Here is a 24435-nt window from a genome sequence, read left to right as displayed (position 1 = left end):
TCAGAGTGAAATGAGAAGGACTGGGAGGGAGTTTGTGGACACTAGGAGGGACTGTGGTGGCACTGCTGTGATCTGTGAATCCATCCCACGGCCAGCAGCCCCCTCACACTGCTGCAGCCCCAGGGGTCACTCTGCCACAGGGTCAGTCCTGCCAGGACAGCTGGCTCCAGGGGGCTCCCATGAGGTCACAGCCTCCTCTCAGGAACCCCCCTGTGCCAGGGGGCTGCTCCAGGGGCTGTGGGGGGGATCTCTGCACTCTGGGGATCTCTGCATCCAGCACCTCCATCTTCAGAACCACCAGGGATTGGCTCTGCTGGACAGTGAGGACACTTCCAGCAGCTTATCTCAGAGCCCGCCCCACTACCACAACCAGTCTGTGCAAACCAAATACATCCCAAACAATGGGGTCCCAGATATCCAAGAACTGAGATGCACCCCAGAATGGGATGGAGGTGTTCAGGGACTCAGGTGTGCCCAGAAATGAGGCCCCAGGTGAGGGTGTTCTCTGCTTGGCTGAGCTCTGCCTGAGGGCTGGGGCTGCAGCAAGGGGGGACACCCTGCTCCGGGGGGATGTCCCGCCAATGGGGGAGCCCCACATGATCCTCAGAACTCCCGAGGCTGGGCTGGTCTGCCTGGATGCAAGTAGACACCAAAACTGCTCCATCCCTGCCCTCTGCAACTGCACAGGGAGAGGAAATAAATGAAAAGGCCCAGGAGCTGAGAAGGAATGGGAGAGGTCCTGCCCTGAGCATTGGCATGGGTATAACAGACCCAGCCTGGGCACAGGGAGTGGATTTATTACCAACCAAATCATAACAGGACAAGGAGAAGGGAAAGAAATCCCTCCAACACCTTCCACACATCTAACGGGGATCACCCAGAGCAGGGATCATCAGGGCTCTTCCCCAGGGGTTACTGAGGATCATCCAACGTGGATTCTCCTTGGCGGGTGGAGCTGGAGCAGCGCACGAAGCTCTTCCTGCATTCGGAGCACTCGAAGGGCCTCTCCCCAGTGCGGAGGTGCCACTTGAGGAGGAGCCTGGAGCTGTGCTTGAAGCCCTTCCCGCAGTCGGGGCAGCGGAGGGGCCTCTCCTCGGTGTGAATGCGCTGGTGCAGGAGGAGACGGGACGGCCTCAGAAACCGCTTCCCACACTGGGGACACTCGTAGGGCCTCTCCCCGGTGTGCAGCATCTGGTGTTCCCTCAGGCTGGACTTCCACCTGAAGCTCTTCCCACATTCCAAGCAGGTGTGGGGCTGTTCCCCAGTGTGGATCCTGCTGTGGCTGATGAGGTTGGAGTTCTTGCTGAAGCTCTTCCCACATTCCTCACACTTGTAGGGCTTTTCTCCCATGTGGATCACCTGGTGCTCCCTCAGATGGGAGCTGTACCTGAAGCCCTTCCCACATTCCAAGCACCTGTGGGGCTTCTCGCCAGCCTTAGGCTTCTTCTCCACCAGCTCCGAGCTCTGGCTGGATCTCTGGCTGCTTTCCTGGCACAGGGCATGTCCTTCCTTCCCGCAGCTCCCTGGGCAGGCTTTGCAGGCCCTCCTTGTGAGAAACCTCTGGGGCTTTTCCTCCATCCACCCAAGGCTTGGCAATGACAAATCCTGGTTTGGGGAAAAAACAAGGGGTGAGAGCCTTGGGCTGGGGGCTCCTCCTGCAGAAGTACATAACTGGAATTCTTCAGGAGTCCAAAAAAAAAAATCTGTGAAGCACCAAGATTCAGCTCCCAAAATAACGCTCATAGGAGATCCACCTCTCTTGTCTCTCCAGTCTGGGGTTTGGTCATTTCCCTTCCTTGAGCTGATAGGGGTCCCGTGGCTCCTGGGGCTCCCCCTCTCTGGGGTCTTGCTTACAGATGACCATGGATTTTCCCAGTGGTCCCTGACTCTCTGCTCCAGGATTCCAGGGGTTCCCACACTCCAGGCTCTTCCTTTCCCACTTCAGGCTGCCAGGTCTCACACAATTCTGGAATCACTCCTCTGACCTTTTCCCATTCCAGGGGTCTAGAGGTTCCACTCCACTGCTCTTCTGGAGGAGTCCCCAAGACTGATGTCCTCCCCCCACCAGTACCTGGTGATTGCCATGAGGACCCCCAAATATCCCCCAAAGGGTGATTTGAGACTCAGCTTTGGGGTCCTGCAAGATCCAAATATGCCCCCAAAAACTAAAGCCTCCCGAGGACCACAAAGGTATTTGGGTCTCTATTCTGGAATCTGAAAACTCCAAACATTCTCCCTAGAGGAACTCCTCTGGAAGACTCCCTGCTACACCAGCAGGATGGAAACTTGTGCTTCTCCTTTTGCTCCTCTTCCTGCTCCTCCTCCTCCTCCCTGACCACACTGGATGCCCCTTTCCCACCCCCTTCTGCCCCATGGCTGCCACAGCACCAGCTGCTGGGTGGGGGGAACAGCCCCAGAAGCCCCCACAAGGTCGTTTGGGGATCCCCCAGTGCGGATCCATCCCTTCCCACAGCCCTGGGGAATTGCTCCAGGGATTGAATGATGGGGACACAAAGGGACCACCATGAGAACCTCTTTCCTGTTGTCCCTCCTCCCGTTATCCACCTCTCCCATCCCTTTTCCATCATTCCCTCTAAATCCCAGCTCCCCTCCGGCTCAATTTGGGGGTGACCCAGCCCCCTCTCAGTCCATTTAGGTGTCCTAAATGCCTTTTTATGGCTTCTCCCCCTCTTTCCTGTCATGTTGAAAGGAGTAGGATGGAAGTGTCTGTACAAACAGGTGGTGTGAATATCCTCCGAGATAGGGCAAGGAGCTTGTAGATAAGGAAGTGACAGGAGAAACCCTCAGTTTCGGAAAATGTTATTAATCAACAGGAACTGCTGCTCAGCTAAAGTCCAGCTAAATTCCTGAACTTTGTGAAGAACAAAGATTTAACAGAGACATTAATATAGTATTTTTGACAAAAGGGGAGAATGTTGAGGTAGTTTGCACATTCCCCCAGAGATAATTAAGGATATGGACACCCAGGGAGGCAAGAAGGGAAGTGGAGAAGGGATTTCGAGAACAGGGGATGGACGGTGTTGGTGTGCTGGGAAGGGATTGGGTGAAGGGGAGTGCGCAGCAATATGGTTCAGGCAAGAAGCGGCAGGAGGAATCTGTATGAGAAGAAAAAAAAAAAGGAAAAGAGAAGGAGGATAAAAATACTAAGGATTGGGATTTTTTACAGCACCTTCCTCCATCTTATACTTAAAATAGGCCAGATGCAGGTCCTCTCTAGGCCTGGTTTCCAGGAGAGGAAAAGCAGGAGGTCAGGATGTCAGGGGTTTCTCTGTGGTGGGCAGCGGCAGCAGCGGGCGCAGAGGTGCGGGACCGGGAGCAGGGCTGGGGGCCTGTGGGGAGCTGCGGGGCCGGGCCGGGGCTGTGGGGCAGCCGGGGCTCAGCGCCGGGCGCTGCCTGAGCCCACCAGCCCCGGGCAGGGCCGGCAGTGGCCCCCGGCCCCCAGGAGGCTGCGGGACGCCCCGGCCGCTGCCCGGCCCCGGGGAGCTGCCGGCCCTGCCCGCCGGGGGGGCCGCCTTTGGACACTGCGGCAGGACAGGCACCGGCTCTGCCACACGGGCTGTGCAGGGGACCCTGAGCACAAGGAGCAAAACAAAGGAACCTCTGGGAAATGCAGAGTGCACATGGAAGGATCAGGATTTTCTGTGAAAGGATTTGGTTTGGGTCCCTGCAGAAAGGAAAGATTTTGCAGAAAGCTCAGCAGCTCTCAGAGGATGAGCACCCACAGGCAGTGACCGGGGCTGCAGGAGTGGCAGAAGAAGGCCCTGCAGCACTTGGGCACAAAGGCACAGCAGCTGAAGGCAAGAAGGGATGAGCAAAAGGCCAAGCTGAAGGCAAAGGCCATGGCAGAGTTCCCACAGCCCCTGAGGGACCAACCCCAGGGCCCAAGGGGGCCCCAGCACCCAGGGGACGGCGTCGGCCACAAGCACCTGGCAGAGGCATTGCCCTCCTGGCCAGGGCAGAGCCCACCCAAACAGCCCCTGGGAAGGAGTCGGGGCTCCAGCTGCAGCCCACAAGGACACTGCAAGCACAGACAGCAGCACCCTCAGGAGGAGCGAGTCCACCCTGCATGGACATGGATTGTCAGGGCTCTCTGAGCTCCCATCCCACCGGGGACCCACCACACTGCAGCCCTGGAGAACATCCAGGCTGGGTCTGCATCCAGAGGAGGCCTCTCCTAATGGACACAGGGGCCTCTCCATCTCCTTTGAATCTCAGACGTAAGGGGGGAAAATTGTCAAGAAGTTGTTTGATCATTCAGGAGGTAAGTGGGAAAAATAAACAGGTGTGTATTCTTCAACCACTATTAACAGATGTGGGAGATAGAATTGAAATGCATGGATTTCTACTTCCTCCTAATTGTGATTATCAATTCTAAAAGGTAAAGCAGAGGCTAATGCTGTACCTTTGAGTCAGATAAGTGGCAAGGCCTGTGCTGAAGGGAACCCAGAGGTGTGGGCAGCCCCAGGGAAAGAGGGAAAATTTGATGTGGAGCCTCTCCAAATTACTTTGAAGCAACCAGGACAAGTGGGGGCTAAAAGCAACACCCTGTTCCAGGGGAGGGAAGGAAGGGCTCACAGCCTGGTATGGAGTCCCTGCTGAAGGCAGGGCTCTTGGAGCCAGGGATGTCTCCCTACAGCACTCCTAACCTGCCAGTCAAGAAAATGGATAGCTGGACATGAGGAAAACAGAATTTTCAAGTGTTATAATGAAGTTTAACTGAGGCTGCTGCCCCGGCTCTCCTAGACAGGGAAAAAGAATTTTAATCGTATGTGGATATTAAACAGGGCCAAGCCAAAGGAATTCTTCTGCTAAAATGTTTCACCCAGTGGCCAGAGTGGCCTCATTGTCTGCAGAATTGTACAGCCACAGCTTCAATGGGAACTGAGGCCTGAAAACTGACAGCAGGAGCATCTTGTGTTGCTCAAGTCTGCCACCAAGTTAAAGCTTTGACAAGCAAAAGAGACTCTAAATGGATGAGCAGTGCTCGGTTATTCCTTACCCTGGGAATTCTCCACCTAGTGCAGGGTGCAGATAAGGGATGCACATTTAAAGCAGTCTGTGGCCAGAATCCTGTCTCTGGTGCAATCTCTCCCCCAGGAAGCTGGGCTGGCACAGAGCCTGCCTTGGCACTTTGCTGTTGCCAACATCCCAGCAGGACATCGGCTCCTGCCTAAGGAGTGCAGAGCAGCACCACTGGTGGCCAAGTGGCGTGGCCCGTGCCAAGTGGCCCCGAGGCCAGAAACAGCCGCCAGCACAGCTGAGCACGGGGGGACCCCTCAGCCTCGGCTCCAGGTCTCTGCAGCCCCGGAGATTTGCACTTCCCACCTGCAGCAGGAGGATGGGAGGCCCCCACTGAGCTGCACTGAAGGCAGCGCAGCAGCAGCCAGGGCTCCACAGCGGGGCAAGGCCCTGGGCCTGCCCACACATCCTCTGCTGAAATCCTCGGCCTGGCCACCCTCCTTTGGCAGCTCCAGCACCGGGGACAGCCCTTGCTGCCACTGCTGCAGCTTCAGCGCTCTCTGGGCTGCCCTGCCACAGCTGCTGGGCAAGAGCACGGGACAATTCCACTCTGGCTCTCACTTACACTCACACACTGCGCTGGCTGGGATTCCATTGCTGGAAAATATACTAAGATCAAATTAAAAAAAAAATCTTATTTTTCTACTTAGACTTGTTTTCCTTTGCCTTGGCGAAATAAATTTTAAAGGTTTTTTTCAAGGGATGTTACAACCTCAATGGAGATGAGTTTAACACCTCAACACACTGGGAATGGCCCAAAAGACACCCACAAAGATAACGACAGGAAGCAAAACATCAACCCCAGCAGTAAACAGCAACCAACACCTACCCCAGACACTGCCAAAGCTGCAGACACCTGGTCTGCAAAAGGCTGAGAAGGAAATCCAGGAATGTGGGCATAGTTAACATCAGAGGTGAAGAAATCGGGGTCTAATAGGAAACCAAATGCTAAAAAAGAACCCGGCAACTTGGAAGCAATGAACAATAAATAATTTCAAAGGATTTTGGACTGTAAAAAGTTAAAGGATAAATCTAGGGAAACTCACATGTCATGGAATGATTTTCTCTGCACAGCTTGGGCTATGAGTGGATGAAATTAGTTCTGCTGCATATCCTGACCAGAATCATGTAATGCCTTGACTCTCTAACACTAAAAATGTTGTTGAAGAATTTTGATTCTTCTTGCAGTTTCGGTGACAAGATTACACTATTAGAATGTTGTTTTCTTGATAATCCTACTTTTATAGTGCCAGTTAAGACTAGGGGTGTTGGGTCAGCGGTGTGAGTCAGTTTTTAGATGTAGGAGAAGTAGAAAAAAATCTTTATTGCTTTGGATTTTTTTGTATATGTGTGTGCATAGCTGTTGTGATGGCGAAATTTTGGTACAGGTTCTTCGATATTCACCTTTAGCCTTCATTTTTAAAAACCAGAAGAGCTTTAAAGGTGACCTTTAAACTGGTAAACAGTTAATATTGTATTATTAAAAGTCCCTTTTGGCCACAGAATGGCTTCCCTGGAAGAGAAGCCAGGCAGCCAGCAGAGGAGCTTTAGAAATGCAAATTAAACTGCTGGGGCAAAGTGGGAACAATGTCTCTTGCCTGAGGCAGGAATTGGGCTCATTCCCTCTGCCCCTCACCCCAAGCTCTGCCTGCTTCCACTGATGGAATTTGTACAGATAAAGGCAGAGCCCATGGTGAGGATCTCTGACTCTGCAACAGAAATTTGTTAAAGCTGCAAAGGGAAACAGCGAATAAAGAATCCCTCTGCCCACTCCAACATGTGCTGTCACTGTCTATGTTATACAGGGTGTATTAGAGCACTGGAGTTGTTTTGCTACCAAAAGTTCAGGGAAATCAGTTGGAATCCAAGCATTTGATGCTTTAATTAGAGAAAAGCAGTCAATTGATGCAGCCCTGGCTGGAGGCAGCACCCAGAAATGGGGAAAAGATGAATGACCACCAGAAAAAATCCTACTACACCATGGACCAGCCCCTGGGGACCCTAAGGAACTCATATCAGGAGACAGAGAACCCATTCATCATTTCAATGGCATCATTAGATTACAAGCTGTCCTCCAAATAAGAACCAACCAGACAAATCCAGCTCCTCACCTTCCTGCCGACTAAGCCACAGAAATGAGGAACACAACATTTCACCGGGGGATGGAATCAGATTATCTTCTAGCAGAAAAAGGAGGAGTTTGTGGAAAATTAAATGGCTGAAACTGTTGCCTGCAAAGAGATTATAAAGATAAAGTGGTGAAACAGATAACAAAGGAAATAAGAAAGCAGTGAATGTTCCGGCCAAACTTGGAAAGGATGGGAATGGGACACAGTTTTGTGGTTCCCTGGCAGACCATGGGTTAAATGAATGCTGCTTCTCCTCTTATGTGCTGCAGCAACTCTCATCTTTTTACCAAGGGACACAGGCATGGATGGAGACATGGGGGACAATGACAGGGATGGAAACATGGTGGGGAGACAGCCATGGGTGAGGACATGGTGGGACATGGCCAGTGACATGTGGGGACATGGACATGGCCGGTGCCATGGGGGGAACTTGGCAGGGGATGCGGGGGATGCTGGGTTTGAGGGAGTTGAGGGTTCCTGGGAGGGACTTGGGCCTTGCTGAGGCCTTTGGGGAGCCCAGGCCGAGCGGCTCCGGCTGCGCTGGGAGACCCTGGTGGAGGTTCTGGGGCAGCTGCTCAAGGACCCCTGACCTGGAGCCCCAGCCGGGCATTGGGCTCCTGGAAGGGGATGAACGTCCTTGTCCCCAGAGGGAAATCCCAGCACCACCAGGGTTTTGGGGGCAGCTGAGGGGCCACAACGGGGAGGGGAAAGCTGGACAGAGCTGTCCCCCTCCAAAACTGCATCCCAAAAGTCCCAAAACTCAGGGATTCCTCCCAGGAAAAAGCTGCCAGGAGGGATCTGAATTGAGAGAAAGAGGAGGTGTGACTGAGCAGGAGTGGCCTGGAACCCCCAAACCCAAGCACGGAAGAGGGGGTTGGGGATTTACAGGATGGTTGGGAAGGGGCAAGAGAATGGGGGAATAGAGGGGGCTGGGACCTCCAAAGAGTGGGGCAGGGGGCTGGAAAGTTCCAAATTGTGTTGGAAGGGGTCTGTGGATTTGGGGAACAAGAAAGGGGGGGAGAGGGGAGGGAAAGGTGCGGCTGGGATTGAAGAAGGGTGGTTCCCTGTCTAGCAGCACTCCTTCCATTGAGCCATTTCCTGTGGCTTGGGGTGGGGGTCGTCGCAGATTCGCACTGGTGGGAGCCCCCAAGCCCTCTGCCCACCCCAGCGTGTCCATCTCGCTGCTGCCCTCGAGCTCCCAGCCCAATCCTGGCCACTTGCTCTGCCCCATTATGGGTTTCTACCCTGCCCAAATCCAGCTGAGGTGGTTCCAGGGCCAGCAGGAGCTCTCTGTGGTGGCCACCAACGTGGTCCCCAACGGGACTGGACCCACCAGCTCCTGGTGCTGCTGGAACCCCCCCAGCCTGGGGTCACCTGCAGCTCCCATCTACCTGGAACAGGTCAGCCTGGAGCCCCCCTGAGCCGGCACTGGGGCACGGCCCCACAGCACCGGGAGGGGCTGGGAGTACAGGGAGGGAAATTGGGGTCCTGAAGTTAACTGGGAGCCCTCACTGAGAACCCCTTCCCCCCGTCCCACCTCCCCCCATCCCCCTCTCCCACCCCTTTCCACGGGTCCCGTCCAAGCCCCGCTCACCCGAGAGCTCCTGGCCGGCAGCCGAGGGATGGAGGAGGAGGAGGAGGAGCGGGAGGAAGAGGAGGGATGGAGGAGGAGCAGGGGCAGGAGGAGGAGCAGCCGGGGGAGGCACCAGCGCATCCTTCGCTCGCTGGATCCGCAGCCGCTTCGCACCGGGAGCATCAGCCCCCCCATCCCGCAGGGGACCGGGAGGGGGACCTCAATCCGAATATCTTGGGCGGTCCCGGCAGGGATTTTTTTTAAGGAGGGAGGGATATTTGGAGCTCACCCGAAGTATCTTTTGGGGGGTTCTGTTTCTTTTTTTTCGGGACGGGGCGGGCGGAGCGATGTTCGGATCTTGTAGGAATCCAAAGCTGACACGAAATCCCCTTTGGGTGGATACTGCGGGGATCCTGGGAGGTGTTTTTTTTGGGGGGATGTCCCGGTGTGGCTGCTGGGTGGGTGGGGGGTGCCAGCAGCGGAAAGTGGAGTCCCTGACCCTGAAATGGGGGCCTGGAGAGGGGGGACCCTGACAGGCGGGAGTGAAGGGAGCCTGAAGAAGGAGCAGCCCAGAGAAGGGATGAACCTGGAGTGGGGGGACACCCTGGGACACCAAAGTGGGAACCCCAGAGAGAGGGAACCCCCAAGACTCCCGGCACATTGGAGCAGAGAGTCAGAGGAGGGACCCCAAAACCCTCGGCATCCCTTAGTGCAACCCCAGAGAGGGGTGGACCCATGGGACCCTCATCAGCCTAGAGAAGGGGGACTCCCAGAACCCCAGCATGGGGGGATCCCTGGGAAACCTGGAGCAGGCAGAGATTCTGCAGAGGAGGAACCTCCTCTGGCACATAGGCAGGACCCGCAGCATCCACAAGTGGAAACCCCAGGCAGGGATTTTTTCCTCTGAGGCTTGATGTTTTGGAGGTTTTCGTGGACACAAGATATCTTCTAGAGATGGACTCAGGCAGGAGGAACCCCCAGGCCAATGTGCTCACCCCTTGTTTTTCCTTCAAAACCAGACTTCTTATTCCCAAGGCTTGGCCAAATGGAGGAGGAGGAGGCAGTGAGGAAGATGCTCCAGACACCCAGGCAGCTGAAGAGGAAGTCACTGCCCCTTTCCCCCTCTCTCCTGCTCCATCTTCCAGCCCAATATGGCCCCAGCTGTAGGACAACCCCTCTGCCAATGCCGTTCTGCCAGGGATGGACTGGGGGGGATCTCCTTCCCCTTCTCTCTGGCATGGAGGAAAATAGCATCTTCTCCTTGTCCTTCCTCTCCTTGCTCCTTTTCCTTCCTTCCTTCCTTCCTTCCTTCCTTCCTTCCTTCCTTCCTTCCTTCCTTCCTTCCTTCCTTCCTTCCTTCCTTCCTTCCTTCCTTCCTTCCTTCCTTCCTTCCTTCCTTCCTTCCTTCCTTCCTTCCTTCCTTCCTTCCTTCCTTCCTTCCTTCCTTCCTTCCTTCCTTCCTTCCTTCCTTCCTTCCTTCCTTCCTTCCTTCCTTCCTTCCTTCCTTCCTTCCTTCCTTCCTTCCTTCCTTCCTTCCTTCCTTCCTTCCTTCCTTCCTTCCTTCCTTCCTTCCTTCCTCCCTTCCTCCCTTCCTCCCTTCCTCCCTTCCTCCCTTCCTCCCTTCCTCCCTTCCTCCCTTCCTCCCTTCCTCCCTTCCTCCCTTCCTCCCTTCCTCCCTTCCTCCCTTCCTCCCTTCCTCCCTTCCTCCCTTCCTCCCTTCCTCCCTTCCTCCCTTCCTCCCTTCCTCCCTTCCTCCCTTCCTCCCTTCCTCCCTTCCTCTTCATTTTCCTTCTTCCTTCATCTTCTTTCTCCCTTTTTTGTTCTTGTTCCTTCTGCCTTTTCCTTTTCCTTCTTCCTTCCTCCCTTTGTCCTTCATGCCCCCGGCACTGAGCTGCAGACAGGGACCAGGGTGGACAAATCTCCACAGCAGAACCTTGTAAGAGACCATTTTGAGCAGCTCCAAGGGGCATGAATCCAACAGGGAGGAAATGCCAAAGGGATGCCCCACAAGGAGGGGCTCCATACCGAGCCCAGGAAGCTCTAAGGAGCAAAGATCTCCCCACTGCTTCATCCAGAAATCCACTCTGGTGGTCCATGAGCAGCTTCACGCTGGGGAGAAGCCCTACATGTGCTTGGAATGTGGGAAGACCTTCAACTGCAGCTCCTAGCTCATCCCCCACATGTGCCAGCACACAGGGGAATGGCCCTAGAGTCTGGGGAATGTGGGAAGAGCTTCAGCCTGAGCTCAGTCCTAGTCCAGCACCAGAAGATACACTCCAGGGAACAGCCCTATAAGTGCTTCAAGTGTGGGAAGAGCTTCTGCCACAGATCCAGCCTGATCGGCCACTGGAAGACCCACAGTGAGGAATGGCCCTACAAGTGTCCCAGATGTGGGAAGGGGTTTCAGACCAGGTAAAATCTCCTCATGCATCAGCAAACGCACATGGAGGAGAGGCCCTTCCACTGCCCTGACTGCAGGAATGGCTTCAAGCACAACTCCACCCTCACCATCCACTGGCGCATCCACACTGGGGAGAGGCCCTGCGAGTGTCCCGAATGTGGGAATGGCTTCTATCAGAGTTCTGCCTTGACTTCACACAAATGGACCCACCTGTAAGGGAAACCCTGCAAGTGCTGCAAGTGAAGGAAGAGCTTCATGCGCTGCTCCAACTCCATTCCCCATGGGAGGGTTTGTGTTGGATGATCCCCAGTGATCCCTGTTGGGCAGAGCCCTGGTGACCCCTATTCTGGGTGAACTCTTTTGAGAAGACACATGTCTGGTGGTCTCCACATCCTCCTGATTCCCTCCGGACATCTGGGTGAAGGAAGGGGCTGGGACATCCATCAGGACTCAGAATGATATCAGGAATTCATTGGGAAGAGTGGATTTGTTGACTTTCAACCCTAAAAGTCTCAGCTCTTCCATCCAATCCTTTTTTCCTGTGGCATGGATGGTCTTGGAGGTATTTTCCAGCCTCAGTGGTTTCATTATTCTGATTCTTTATGGCCCACAGGTGTCTTCCAAAGGCAAATTGTGATGGATTGGGGCAAAGACCAAGATTTGGGGTGGAAACCCCTCCAACAAAGGCTTTTCCCTCCACTGAACCCAACCCTACAGATACTCTCATGATGCTGACAAGTAACTCCTTTTTTTTTTTGAGCTTGGTTTTATTTCATCCATTTTTATCCTCTACAAACACATAAAATTTTCATAAAAATAAAGAAATTGAACAAAGACCTCTAAACCCATTGATTTTACTCTCATTTGGGGAGAAAATGTAGGGCTTGGGAGGATTTGGGGGTGTTTATAGGAATTGGAGGGGTGTTTTCCCCAAAACTGGGGCCACGCAGGCTGGGATCACAGAATCACAATTAACCAGGTTGGAAAAGACTCCTGAGATCAAGCCCAGCCTATGACCCAACACCACCTTGTCACCCTGACCATGGCACTGAGTGCTGGCATCCAGTTTTAAACAGCTCCAGGGACAGTGACTCTACCACCTCCCTGTGCAGCCCATCCCAATTTCCAGTCACACTTTCTATGAAGAACTTCCTAATGTCCAGCCTGAACCTACCCAGTGCAACTCCAGGAGGTGTTCTCCTGTCCTGTCACTGTTCCCTAGGAGCAGAGCCCAACCCCACCTGGCTGCCCCCTCCTGTCAGGGACTTGCAGATAGTGATGAGGTCTGCCCTGAGCCTCCTCCTTTCCAGGATAAACACCCCCAACTCCCTCAGCTGCTCCTCACAGGACTTGTGTTCCAGACCCTTCACCAGCCTTGCTGCCCTTCTCTGGACATGTTCCAGTATCTCAAGATCCTTCCTAAACTGGGGGCTCAGGACTGGACACAGCACTTGAGGTGCTGCCCAACCAGTGCTGAACACACAGGAAGAATCACTGCCCTGCTGCTGCTGGCCACACCATTCCTGACCCAGCCCTGATCCATTGGCCTTCTTGGCCACCTGGGCACACTCTGGCTCATGTCCAGCCTGCTGTCCATCAGTCCCTGCAGGTCCCTTTCTGCCTGGCTGCTGTCCAGCCCCTCTGTCCCCAGCCTGTAGCGCTGCAGGGGTTGCTGTGGCCAAAGTGCAGGACACAGAATTTTAACTTGGTAAACCTCACCTTGTTGGATTCATGGCTTGGATCCAGCCTGTCCAGGTCTCTCTGTGGAGCCCTCCTACCCTCCGACAGATCCACACCCACACCCAGCTTGGTGTCATCTCCATTTTCTGCTGCTCAAAAGAAGCAGTTAAATTGGTCAATAAGTTCTATTTTTTTCTTCCTCCTAGTGGATTTTTTTATTTTATTTGACACCGCAGAGGCAATTTCTGTGATGGCCTCTATAAATTGATTCTATTTCAACAGCACCAGTAACAGGGTTGTGAATGTGAGCACTGTGAATGTGGCCTGTGTGGCTTTAATTGTCCTCATCTTAGTGCTCAGGCACTTGTGAGCATTTAAAAATCTGCTAATTATGAGTCCTGTTACAAAAATATTGAATTCCCCATCATGAAAGCACCATGGGTAGCACTGATTGAAAGAGGCAATTGCAGTAGTTGTACTGATAAAATTCAGGTTGCAGCCAGAAGAGGGGCAACAGTAGCCATGATCTAGAATTCCCAAGGCAAAGACAATAAAACCCTCCTGCTGTCACCTCACCAGGAGTAAAACAGTGCTGAGAATAGGGCTGGAACCTGATCTTTTCTTTCTCTGAAGGTTGGATCAGGGCAGCACAGGCAGGCCCTGAGCAGTAAGGGAGGTTTGTGGGTGACTGTTGCTCTAATCAAGGAATTCAATGGAAAAAACAATGTATGGTGCAATTGGAGTCTTGGCTTCAGTGTGTGGTGTTGCTATCCTGGAGGGCAACCTGGGGATCCCCCATCCATCTCTGCATTTCCCCATTTCAAGATCTCCAGACCAAAGGATTGGAAGCTCCTACCCAGGGTGACCATAACCCCCAGATTTTTATCTCCACCCATCACTTTTCCCTCCTTTCCCCTTCCCGTTTCCCCCACAGCAGGTGGGAGCAGCCAAGAGCCCACCAGGAGCCAGCAGGGTCTGAGGGGGACACCAGTTTTGTGGAACCCTCGGCAGAGCTGGGTATGGGGGAAACGTGGGAGCCACAGAGTGTGGAGAGTGGAAAGGGGCGATCCTGGAGCTGGGGAACCATGGCAGCCTGAAGAGAGGGGGAGGATGGAGAGTGGGGGAATCAGGGACCCCTTGGACACTGAAATGAAGAGCCTGGAAAGGGGGGACCCCTGGGATTCCCGGGGCCCCCAGAGAATGCGGGAACCCTGGATAGGGGGACTCCAAAACACACAGGACCCCTAGAAGCCCAGAGACAAAGAATGACTTGGAGCCCAACATGGAAAAAACCGAGAGGGGGAACTCCTGAAAAGGTTAGTTGTTTTTTTTTTTCTGAATCTTGGAGCTTTTGGCTTGAATGTGGATCTCTTGGGCTAAATCTTTATTTTCTGGGGGAGGGAGAGGTGAATCTTGTTCTTTCCGAAATTTATTGAGCTAAATGTTGGTGGTTTGGTTTTTGCAGGGAGCTGAATCTTAATATTTTGAAGGAGTCTTTGCCTCAGGATCAAAGTTTTGGGTCTTTTAGGGCTGTGTCTTGGTATTTGAGGGGTATTTTTTTGCTTCAGTCTTAATATCTTGAAGGTTTTCATGGACACAAGATACCTGATGACTTCTGAAGATGGAGCTGGGCAGAAGGAACCCCCAACCAAACACGCTCACCCCTTGTTTTCCTCCCCAAACTAGGATTTGTCAATCCCAAGCCTTGGCTAGATGGAGGAGGAGGCTTCCAGGAAGAGGAAGAACCTTGTAGAAGAGGCCATTTTGAGTGGCTTCAGGGTGCCAGGAATCCAATAGGGAGGAGGGAAAGCCCCCAGGATCCTGCACGAGGAGAGACTGCAAACCCAGCCCAGAGAGCTGTGGGGAGGAAATACCCTCCCTGGCCCTTCAATCTTTTCCCAGTTCTTGGGCACTCCCTTCAGCCAGGACTACATCAATTGACCGTTTTTCTCTAATTAAATCATCACATACTTGGATTCCCAACTGATTTCTCTGAACTCAGCGTAGCAAAGAAAAAACCCAGTGCGGCTTCTCTTCCAGAGCAGCCATCCCAGTGGACCCTCCTGAATCTGCCTTTTTTTTTTTTTTTTTTTTAATCAACATTCTATTGGCAGATTATGCTTTAAGTGGTCACCTTTGAAGCTCTTCTAGTTTTGCACAATGCAACCTAAAGGTGAACGATAAACCCAGACCAACATTTTGCCATCATGAATAGCCACGCACAAACATACGCAAAAAAAATTCCAAAGCAATCAAGTTTCTTCTTCTTCTTGTCTTAGGACTAATAATTGATTCTTACACCCCTGGGCCAATTTCAGCTTAGGAGTGCTGTAGGGAGACATCCCTGGCTCCAAAAGCTCTGCCTTTAGCAGGGACTCCATACCAGGCTCTGAGCCCTTCCTTCCCTCCCCTGGAACAGGGTGTTGCTTTTAGCCCCCACTTGTCCTGGTTGCTTCCAAGTAATTTGGAGAGGCTCCACATCCAATTTTCCCTCTTTCCCTGGGGCTGCCCACACCTCTGTGTTCCCTTTGGCACAGGCCTTGCCACTTATCTGACTCAAAGGTACAGCATTAGCCTCTGCTTTACCTTTTAGAATATAAATCTCTATTTCCACATTAGCCATCGAATCCCTTCCCAAGTAATTGATAATCACAATTAGGAGGAAGTAGAAATCCATGCATTTCAAATCTATCTCCCACATCTGTTAATAGTGGTTGAAGAATACACACCTGTTTATTTTTCCCACTTACCTCCTGAATGATCAAACAACTTCTTGACAATTTTCCCCCCCTTACATCTGAGATTCAAAGGAGATTGAGAGGCCCCTGTGTCCAACAGGAGAGGCCTCCTCTGGATGCAGATGCAGCCTGGATGTTCTCCAGGGCTGCAGTGTGGTGGGTCCCCGGTGGGATGGGAGCTCAGAGAGCCCTGACAATCCATGTCCATGCAGGGGTGGACTCGCTCCTCCTGAGGGTGCTGCTGTCTGTGCTTGCAGTGTCCTTGTGGGCTGCAGCTGGAGCCCTGACTCCTTCCCAGGGGCTGTTTGGGTGGGCTCTGCCCTGGCCAGGAGGGCAATGCCTCTGCCAGGTGCTTGTGGCCGACGCCGTCCCCTGGGTGCTGGGGCCCCCTTGGGCCCTGGGGTTGGTCCCTCAGGGGCTGTGGGAACTCTGCCATGGCCTTTGCCTTCAGCTTGGCCTTTTGCTCATCCCTTCTTGCCTTCAGCTGCTGTGCCTTTGTGCCCAAGTGCTGCAGGGCCTTCTTGTGCCACTCCTGCAGCCCCGGTCACTGCCTGTGGGTGCTCATCCTCTGAGAGCTGCTGAGCTTTCTGCAAAATCTTTCCTTTCTGCAGGGACCCAAGCCAAATCTGTAACAGAAAATTCTGATCCTTCCACGTGCACTCTGCATTTCCCAGATGTTGCTTTGTTTGCTCCTTGTGCTCAGGGTCCTCTCCACAGCCCATATCCCAGAGCTGGTCCCTGTCCTGCTGCAGTGCTCCTGCCGGGGTATCCCCATCCTGAATTAGCTTTGGGAGAATGTGCAAACTTCCTGAACATTCTCTCCTTTTGCATTACACATTATACTAATGGGCTCTATTAAATCTTTGTTCTTCTTCTTGAAGTTCAGGGATTTAGCTGGACTTAAACTGAGCAACAGTCTGTGTGAATGAGTACCTTTTTTCTGAAACTGATGATTTCTACTGTCAGTTCCTCATCTACAAGTTCCTGGCCCTTTCTCCAGTCTGATTCATATAATCTGTTTGTAAAGACACATTCATTTATTCCTTTCAGCATGAAGGGAAAGGGGGAGAGGAGTCATAAAAGGACATTTAGGATTCCTTGAGTGAGTGCAAGAAGGGGGTTGATCACCCCCAAACTCAGCTAGGCAGAGCTGGGATTAGAACAGATGATGGAAAGGGAAAGGAGAGAGGGATTAGGGGAGGGGGTACAGCAAGAAATTGTAGGGGGTCTCTTTATGTCCCCATCACATCATCCCTGGTGTGATTCTCCAGGACTCTAGGAGGGGATGGATCTGCACTGGGGGGGATCCCCAACACTCTTGTCCATCCCTGGGGGATTTTTGGGGGTTGTTCCCCCCATCCATCAGCTGGTGCTGCAGCAGATGTTGGGCAGAGGGGAGTATGAAAGAGAGGTCTGGGGTTTGCAGGGAGGAGGCATGGGAGGAAGAGAAGGCAGACAGGAGAAGTACGAGGTTCCATCCTGCAGGTGGCCAGGGAGGGGGAGGTCGCCCCAGATATATCAGGGAGTTCTCAACTGAGTTTTTTTAGTGGGGACTGTTTGGAGTTTGCAGATTGTTGACTTAAGACCCAAATAACTTTGTGGGTCACTGTGAGGGCTTGGTATTTTGGGGGGGATTTTGGATCTTGCAGGACCCCAAAGCTGAGTTGCAGTTCCCCCTTTTGGGGGATATTTGGGGTCCAGGTACTGGTCAGGGGAGGACATGGGTCTTTGTGATGCCCCAGGAGAGCAGTGGAGGGAAACCCCAAGACCCTTGGGGTGGGAAGAGAGGAGAACTCACCCAGAGCTGGAGGACCCCTGGCAGCCTGAAGGGCAGGGCAGAAGGGCCTGGAGCGGGGGGATCTGTGGGATCTGTGGAACCCTGGAGCAGAGAGCCGGGGGAAAAGGGATCACTGGACCCTCAAAACCCTTGGATCATCCATGAGCAGGACCCTAGAATGGGCCATGCCAGAAGCCATGGGACCCCCATCAGCCCAGGGAAGGGAAACCCCCAGAACCCAAAAAGGAGAGACAAGAGAGACCCCTCCTATGAGAAGTTTTTTGGGGGCTGAATCTTGGTGCTTTGGAGATTTTTATGGACACAAATCATCTGGTGACTGCCTGAGGTGGACTTGTTCAGGGGAAACCCCACCCCAAGGCGCTCAACTCCTTGTTTTTTGCCCCAAACCAGGATTTGTCATTCTCAAGCCTTGGCCAGATGGAGGAAGAGGAAAAGCCCTGGAGATTCCTGCAAAGAGAGGTTGCAAATCCAGCCCAGAGAGCTCCAAGGAAGAAACACCTTCCCTGTGCTGGGAAGGCCAGAGATCCAGACAGAGTTCGGAGCTGGTGGAGGAGCCTGAAGCTTGGGAGAAGCTCCACAAGTGCTTGGAGTGTGGGAAGGGCTTCAGCCGGAGCTCCAACCTGATCCAGCACCAGGCTCAGGTATTATGAGAGTATGTAAATGGCCTGATGCATACTCATGTCTTTGCTTTGGTTAAGGACCAAAGAGGAGTTTAAAGAGAAAATTAGGAAGGTGAGAAAGAGCAGTTCCCATGTGGCCCCAGTGCAAGTCACAGGCCCTAACATCAAAGTCCAGTGTCCCCCAGCTAGAAGGAGGGGGTACACCCAATGAGCTGAGCTTTGGTTCTTCCTTGGTGCCCATGGGGAAGGCATGAGAAGGTGGGATGGCAAACCCACTTATGTCCTGGCAGCAGGGATGTCAGCTCAAAGAGGAAAACACTAACCGAGGGAGCTCTCCTAAAGTGAAGGCAGCCACAGCCTCCCATGACCAAGCTGCTAGGTACAGCAGAAGGGAAGATGAAATGTCACATCACCTTGAAGGAACCTTTGGGATGTCTGTTGAGTGAGGGAATGATAACCAGGGCTAGAGAGGCCCTGCCTCTGGCCAGGTAGAGGCTTAGGAAAATGGGGTCTTTTGGACAGTATGGATCCGATGGCCTGGCACGAACTGGTGCTAACGGGGCTGGAGAGCTCCAGCAGCTGCTGAACAACTGCCCCACGCCTCAGGGCCGAGCTGAGGAGGGACTGCACGGGTGGGGAGGACCTCCTGCTGGACAGGGCCAGGACCAACCCCATGGACAGATCCCACGCCCTGGAGCAGGGCGAGGATTCCTGTCCCTGAGGGGGAAGCAGTGGCATGAGCTGATTGTAACCCCCATCACATCTCCCTGCACTGCTGGGCAGAGGAGGGAGGGAGCCGGCAATGGTGTTGAATTTTTACATTCATCATTACAAAGCAGAGTCACAAGGGGAGCTCCACTTTCAGCTTCAAACGAGGGAATCCAGTGTGGGTGCTGGGACTTCTGTAACCTCAAGGTGTTACTTGATACTCTTTAGTTTGGCAATATGAGGCACTTCAGCAGCAATGTGTCTCCCAGTCTGTCTCAGACCCGGCTCACAACTGGGACAAGAAGCCCAAAATCCCAACAGAAAAAGCTCTACCATCACTTTTTTTTCTATAGTTTTATTTCATTTCATTTCATTTTAGCTATCATATAGTCTACATTTTTTTTTCCTCTAATCCTGTGTTTATTTACTATTTCCTCCCCAGCCCTTGTCCCCTCCCAGAGGTTTGTGGGGAGGTGCTGTCCCACAGCCCTTCCTACCCTGGCACCTGCCGGCGCTCTGGTGCCATCAGGCTCCGGCTCAAAGGGAAACCACAAAACCCTCTGGAAATAAAGCCGGTCTGGGGGAAAACCCTGCAGGGGGGATTGAATCCCATGGACAGCGCTGGCTGAGAGTTGGAGATTCCAAATGCTCCAAGAGGCCAGAGAGAACTGCACTGGGGCCTCGGGGCCTCCCTGGGGGCCTCTGACACTCCCGAGCAGTGACCCCTCCCACCCCCCCAAAATCTGCAGGTTTGGGTCATCTGAGGAAAAGAGCTGGAAAAAGGGACTGGAAAGGGGGTGGAGATAGAGGGGACACCTCAGCCATTGCCCAGAACAGCCTCAGGAAAATCCCCCAGAAACCAAGGAAATAAATGGAAATAATGATGAAGTTTTAACCCTTTCTTCTGCTGTTTCCAGAAGGACCCAGGGGTGGGGAGGGAGATCAGGGCTTAATTATGGAGAAGTTTAATTGGGGTGATGAAACTTTGATTGTGGGGAGAAAATATGAATGGGAGGGGATGATTTGAACTGGGGAGAGGAAATGAAGCTGGGGGAGGAGCCCCTCGACTCTTGGCTGTGTCCCAAAGGTACTGCCAGTGGTTTCCCTGCTGTGACCCCTGAAGCTGAAAACACACACGGGAGAGGCCATTCACTGCCCCAACTGTGGGAAGAGCTACAAATGCAACTCCCACCTCGTCATGCACCAGTGCATCCGCACTGGGTAGAGGCCCTGCGAGTGTCCTGAGGGTGGGAAGAGCTTCTCCTACAGCTCTGCTTTGGCCTCACACAAATGACTCATGGATAAGGGAAGGCCTGTGAGTGCTCCAACTGTTGGAAGGGCTTTGTCCCTTGCTCCTATCACCCATCAGAGTGACCCAAGATGGACAGAGATGTGGTGACCCCCATTCTGGGTGAGCCATGTTTAGATCCAGTGTATTGGGTTTGTGTGGCCAGGTTTTGAAAATGAGGGGGGCTTATTAAAGTATCACAAAAGAAATTGTGTAAGGGAAAAGAAAGCAAGCATCAAAGTAGAAAAATAAAGTCACCAGCCCTGGATCCAGCAGCGAAAGATTTGGTTTGATTATTACCATGTCCTTGTCCTTGGTCTAAGTGATGGTCCCAGGAAGGATGCCTTGGGGGTTGGGAAAGCTCCAGAAACACCAATTTCTGTGGGTCAATACGGATTTAGGTTTAGGTGAACGCCCAGGTGCCTCCCCTAAAGGGAGTTTTACACTGCCTGATGTCACACTGTGGATCCTGGGCGCTCTGGGGGGCTCTGATGGTTTATGGCCCCTTCCAAGATGTGGTCCCGCCTCTCCCAGCAGTGCAGCTGAGGCAGGTTTGGCCATGTAAAGGGATGAAAACCTCCAGGCCTCTGTGTGAATGTGGTGGGCCTTCTGCAGGGGAGTTTCCAGAGCTGAGCCAGTTGTGTAAGGGAGGGCATTGCCTGATCCAAAGCCCTGTCCCACCTGGCAGCATCTCTTTCTGATCAGCCTCTTCCCTTCCCTGGCTCCCAGCCCGGCTCATCCCCTCCCCTCCGGGGCTGGGTGTTCCCCCTCTGCCCCTGGGCACCTCCTGTGCCCGTGGCCAGCAAAGCCCCGCTGCTTTTGCCACTGGTTTGAGCCTTTAACCCGGGACATTTCAGTCCCCAACAGCCGAGAGGGATGGATGATGCCTCAGAACAACTCCATCCCACTGAAAATGGCTCAACTCCACCTCAAAACAACTCAATCCCACCTCAGAATTTTGGCGTATCTCCTGAGCCCAAATTACTCCCACTTGTGGATGTTCCTTGTCCACAAATTTCACCCAGTTGTTGCCATCAAGGAAGTGACAGTGGGCTTTTCCCCCAAAATGGAACACACTGTGTGGGAAAGGAGACAGGTGAGGGGATGCCTCCCCTCACCCCCCAACAGATGCCAGCACCCCACATCAGGCTGGGGGCTCAAGGGACCACCCTGGATCCCCCATTCCCACCCCCCTCTGCCCCACGGCCACCACAGCACTGGTTGCTGGGTGGGGTCACCCCCACTGTGACCCCTCCAGGGAGGGACAGGGGCTTTGGGACCCAACGACACTGAGATGAGAGAGAGAAAAGGGGTTCACTGTTGCAGACTCACGAGGAGCAGCTGGTCCCAGTGCCCTTTCAGGTCATGAAAGGAATCTCAGAGCAGGAGGTTGGAACAGCAGATGAGAGCACAGCCAGGTTGGGAAACGAAGTGTACCAAAAACTCTGAAACTGCCTAGAGCCACAGGGGTCCAATGGTCATGAGGTGTGTGAGAAACAAGTGTTCTTTTGCTAAGCTGTAAATGTGAATTATAAGCTAAGTGTTGCTAAGTGTTGTTTTTCTGTCAAGTTGCTAAGTAGAATGTGGAGGTTATAGCTGTAAATTGGGTTAAATGCTGTTAAGTGTTATTCCTCTGTTGAATTGCTAGGCCTAAGGTATAAGTTAAGGTATAAATTAACTTATAAGTTAAAGTGCTGCTTAGTGTTACTGTTTTTGGCCAAGTTCCTTTTAATCCTTGCCCACACTGTCTTTTGTCCCATGCACGTAAATGCAACACACACACACACCCAACCACCATCCCCTAGATAATTCTCAGTTAATTTCTGTTTTGGTTGCCTGGATTTGGTTTGGTTTTGTTGTTGCTTGTTTTCTTTTGTTTTGCCTTAGCTGTCCTGTAGGCAGTAGAGTGAATCTTGACAATGAACTTTTTGTGCTTTGTCACTTAGTGTTACCGTGATTGACAGGGATCTTGTCTAATTAAATATCTCCCAAGGCTGCAGCCATCTCAGTGGCCAGGACCTGAAGGGGCATGGAGTTCAAACCAATGAGAGCTCCCAGACCTGGTCTTTCAAACACCCTTTATAAGGAAGGGCTTGGGAATAGATGTTGTCTGTTACTGCATGAACTTGGGGATGTGTGGTTTTTGTCTCCTGCCCTCTCCCCCACCATGTGACCTTGAATAATAATTTTAAAGGGTTAAGATTTTAGCTGAGGGTTAGAACCAATTCATATTGAAGTTGGATACACCAGCGATAGGTTAATGATTATTAAATGCTTAAGCTAAAGCCAATTGTTGTGAGGTCATTTGTAGAAAGAAGTGGAGCAAGTGAACCATTTCAGGAACATATTGAAACCAGTAGAACAATGCCCAGCACCCGGACTCTATGTCAATCCATCCCAAACCAGGGGGCCTTGGATTGTGCCAGAGGGTCACAGAGCCCTGACAAAGACTTTCCTGACTTCATCCCTGAGACCACTGACCCAATTTGAGACCACTGACCCAAATCAAGAGAAGAATTGTGTATGTGTGAAAGACTAATAGCCTCATTTTAATACAGAGCGAAGATGGGAGGTGCTGGGGTTGTTCATATGTAATATTTTGGGAAATAAACAGAAGGCAAAAATCCTTGTACAGCGCCGTCACACCTTTTGGGGACGACCCCCACCCTGTGCCACCCACTGGTGTAATAAACCTACCACTTTCTAACTTTAACTAGTTAGAGAGTCTTCGTCCGTGATCTTTGGTTTTAACTCCTCAATTGGTGAGCCAAGCTAGGAGGAGACTCTGCTCGGCTGTGGGACCAGCCCTGGTCATGGTCCCCCCTGGGGCGCCCCTGGGATATTCCTGCAAGAATGGGCTCAGCTGGCTGCACTGTTCATCCAGCAGCAGACAAGGACCCCTGACTACTAAATCTCCAGACAAAATGGTATGTTTAAAAATTGAAACAGTTTAAACCAGTGACCTGTAAGGTGTACACATGGTCAGGAAAGGTCATTTGGTAAGTCATGGAGGACATCCCACATGCAATTTGTGCCTCTGGAGTGTGCTTGCAAGCTGAAGTTGCAGTTGAAATCTGGTTGTCAGTGGAAAGAGTTGCTAAATTATTCTACCAAGTTCGGGCTTTTGTTGCTGACAGAAAGGGATTTTGTCATTTGTTCTGCTGTATAGGGCTCAGTTTGCTAGCAATTTGGAGCTAGCAGTAGTAAGGGCAAGTCCTGGTCTAAAGTTGTTATGCTATTGTGAATGTGTCCGGACCGTGAGAATGATTGTGAGAGTGTTTGTTGAGACGTCCTGTTAGCATGACTCAAAGTGGGAGTTTGGACCCATGGTTCCGTTTTCGGGCAACTGAAATGGCTGGGGAAAACCAAAGGGAGTGGGGTTCATGATCCTTAATAAAATCCCCTCTCTGCGGTGATTTTGTGTCTGTGTGTGTGTGTGCATGTGTCTGTGTGTCTGTGTGTGTGCTTTGGTTACCGGGACAGAATTTACAGTAACACCCGGTGTTCATGTTAAAAGGGTTCAGACTCAGAAATTATAGGGGCAGCGCTTTGCTGTTCAGCTGTTTCTGTAATTTGAAATATAGAGGTTGAGTGCTTTAGTGTAGTGTTTCCCATGGGAATAATAAGATTGTGATATTGTTAGATTGCTTGAAAGATTTTGTTTATATGTGAGTATATGTGGTAGTCGTGTTTGGAGCTGTGGTGTATGTTTGAGGCAACACTGACATCTTGTGTCAAAAGTGTAGCACATGTTGAGTGTGAAGTGGTAAAATTGGTTTGTTTGAGAGAGTTGATTAATTTTTGAGAGCTGAGACATGAACATTTAGAAGTAAACTGGGGACAGTCAAAGGACAGGGCCAGTTCGGCAAGAAAAATTAAAAGCCTTTGATAAGAATTTACTTGTGATTTTCAGTATGGAGATTGTGCTTGTAGATGCTGATTGCTAGAATCATAATAGGGGTAGTTTTGGTCTGCTAATCTGGCAAGATGGATAGAGGAAATTTCTTTGCCTCAGTGGTTTGGGCTCGACTTGTGGAAGTTTGTGAACTCAGTAAACTGGTGGATAGACAGGGGAAGTGAGAGAGTATATTTACAAGGTTTATATCAGACATCTGCTGGGGGACTAGTGGTTTTGGATTGGGAGCCACAGACTGTGGAGAATCGAGAAAGCCAAGGAGGAATGGATAGAATAGCTTGTATTTGTGGGAGTTTTCCTGCAGCTTTTGGTGCATCTAGAAGTTGGCATATGCGTGGCTGTTACTGCAGTGTAAGATTTGTGCAGGACGTTATTTCTGTTCTTCTGCTAACCGGTACAGAGAATGTGCCCAGTGTCGATAGGTCCTGGATCGACCTGCTTTAGAGCCAAAGATTTTAAAGCTGGTGTGTGGAAAGTCACATTTAGTACCTGAGCAGTGAGCTGTGTGAGAAGGAGACTGGGAAAGGACTGTACAAATCTGTGA

At 52.1% G+C, this 24435-nt stretch overlaps 1 protein-coding gene and 2 pseudogenes across 1 annotated transcript; 1 reads left to right on the top strand and 2 right to left on the bottom strand.

The window, feature by feature from the left end:
• Positions 1-24435, bottom strand: part of LOC140681371 (class II histocompatibility antigen, B-L beta chain-like) — a 51631-nt pseudogene that overhangs the window by 3465 nt on the left and 23731 nt on the right.
• On the bottom strand, positions 726-8963 carry LOC115493093 (uncharacterized). Its single transcript, XM_030262479.4, has 2 exons — positions 8764-8963; positions 726-1605 (listed from the first exon to the last, which is right to left on the bottom strand). Exons 1-2 carry the CDS (start codon positions 8935-8937, stop codon positions 913-915), a joined length of 867 nt encoding a protein of 288 aa, XP_030118339.4. The 5' UTR covers positions 8938-8963; the 3' UTR covers positions 726-912.
• On the top strand, positions 10445-11977 carry LOC115493098 (uncharacterized; annotated as a pseudogene).

This window comes from Taeniopygia guttata, chromosome 35 (assembly GCF_048771995.1).
Source record: "Taeniopygia guttata chromosome 35, bTaeGut7.mat, whole genome shotgun sequence".
NCBI classification, from domain to species: Eukaryota; Metazoa; Chordata; class Aves; order Passeriformes; family Estrildidae; genus Taeniopygia; species Taeniopygia guttata.
The sequence above is the reverse complement of the archived record's forward strand: the minus strand, read 5'-3'. Positions and strand labels throughout refer to the sequence as shown.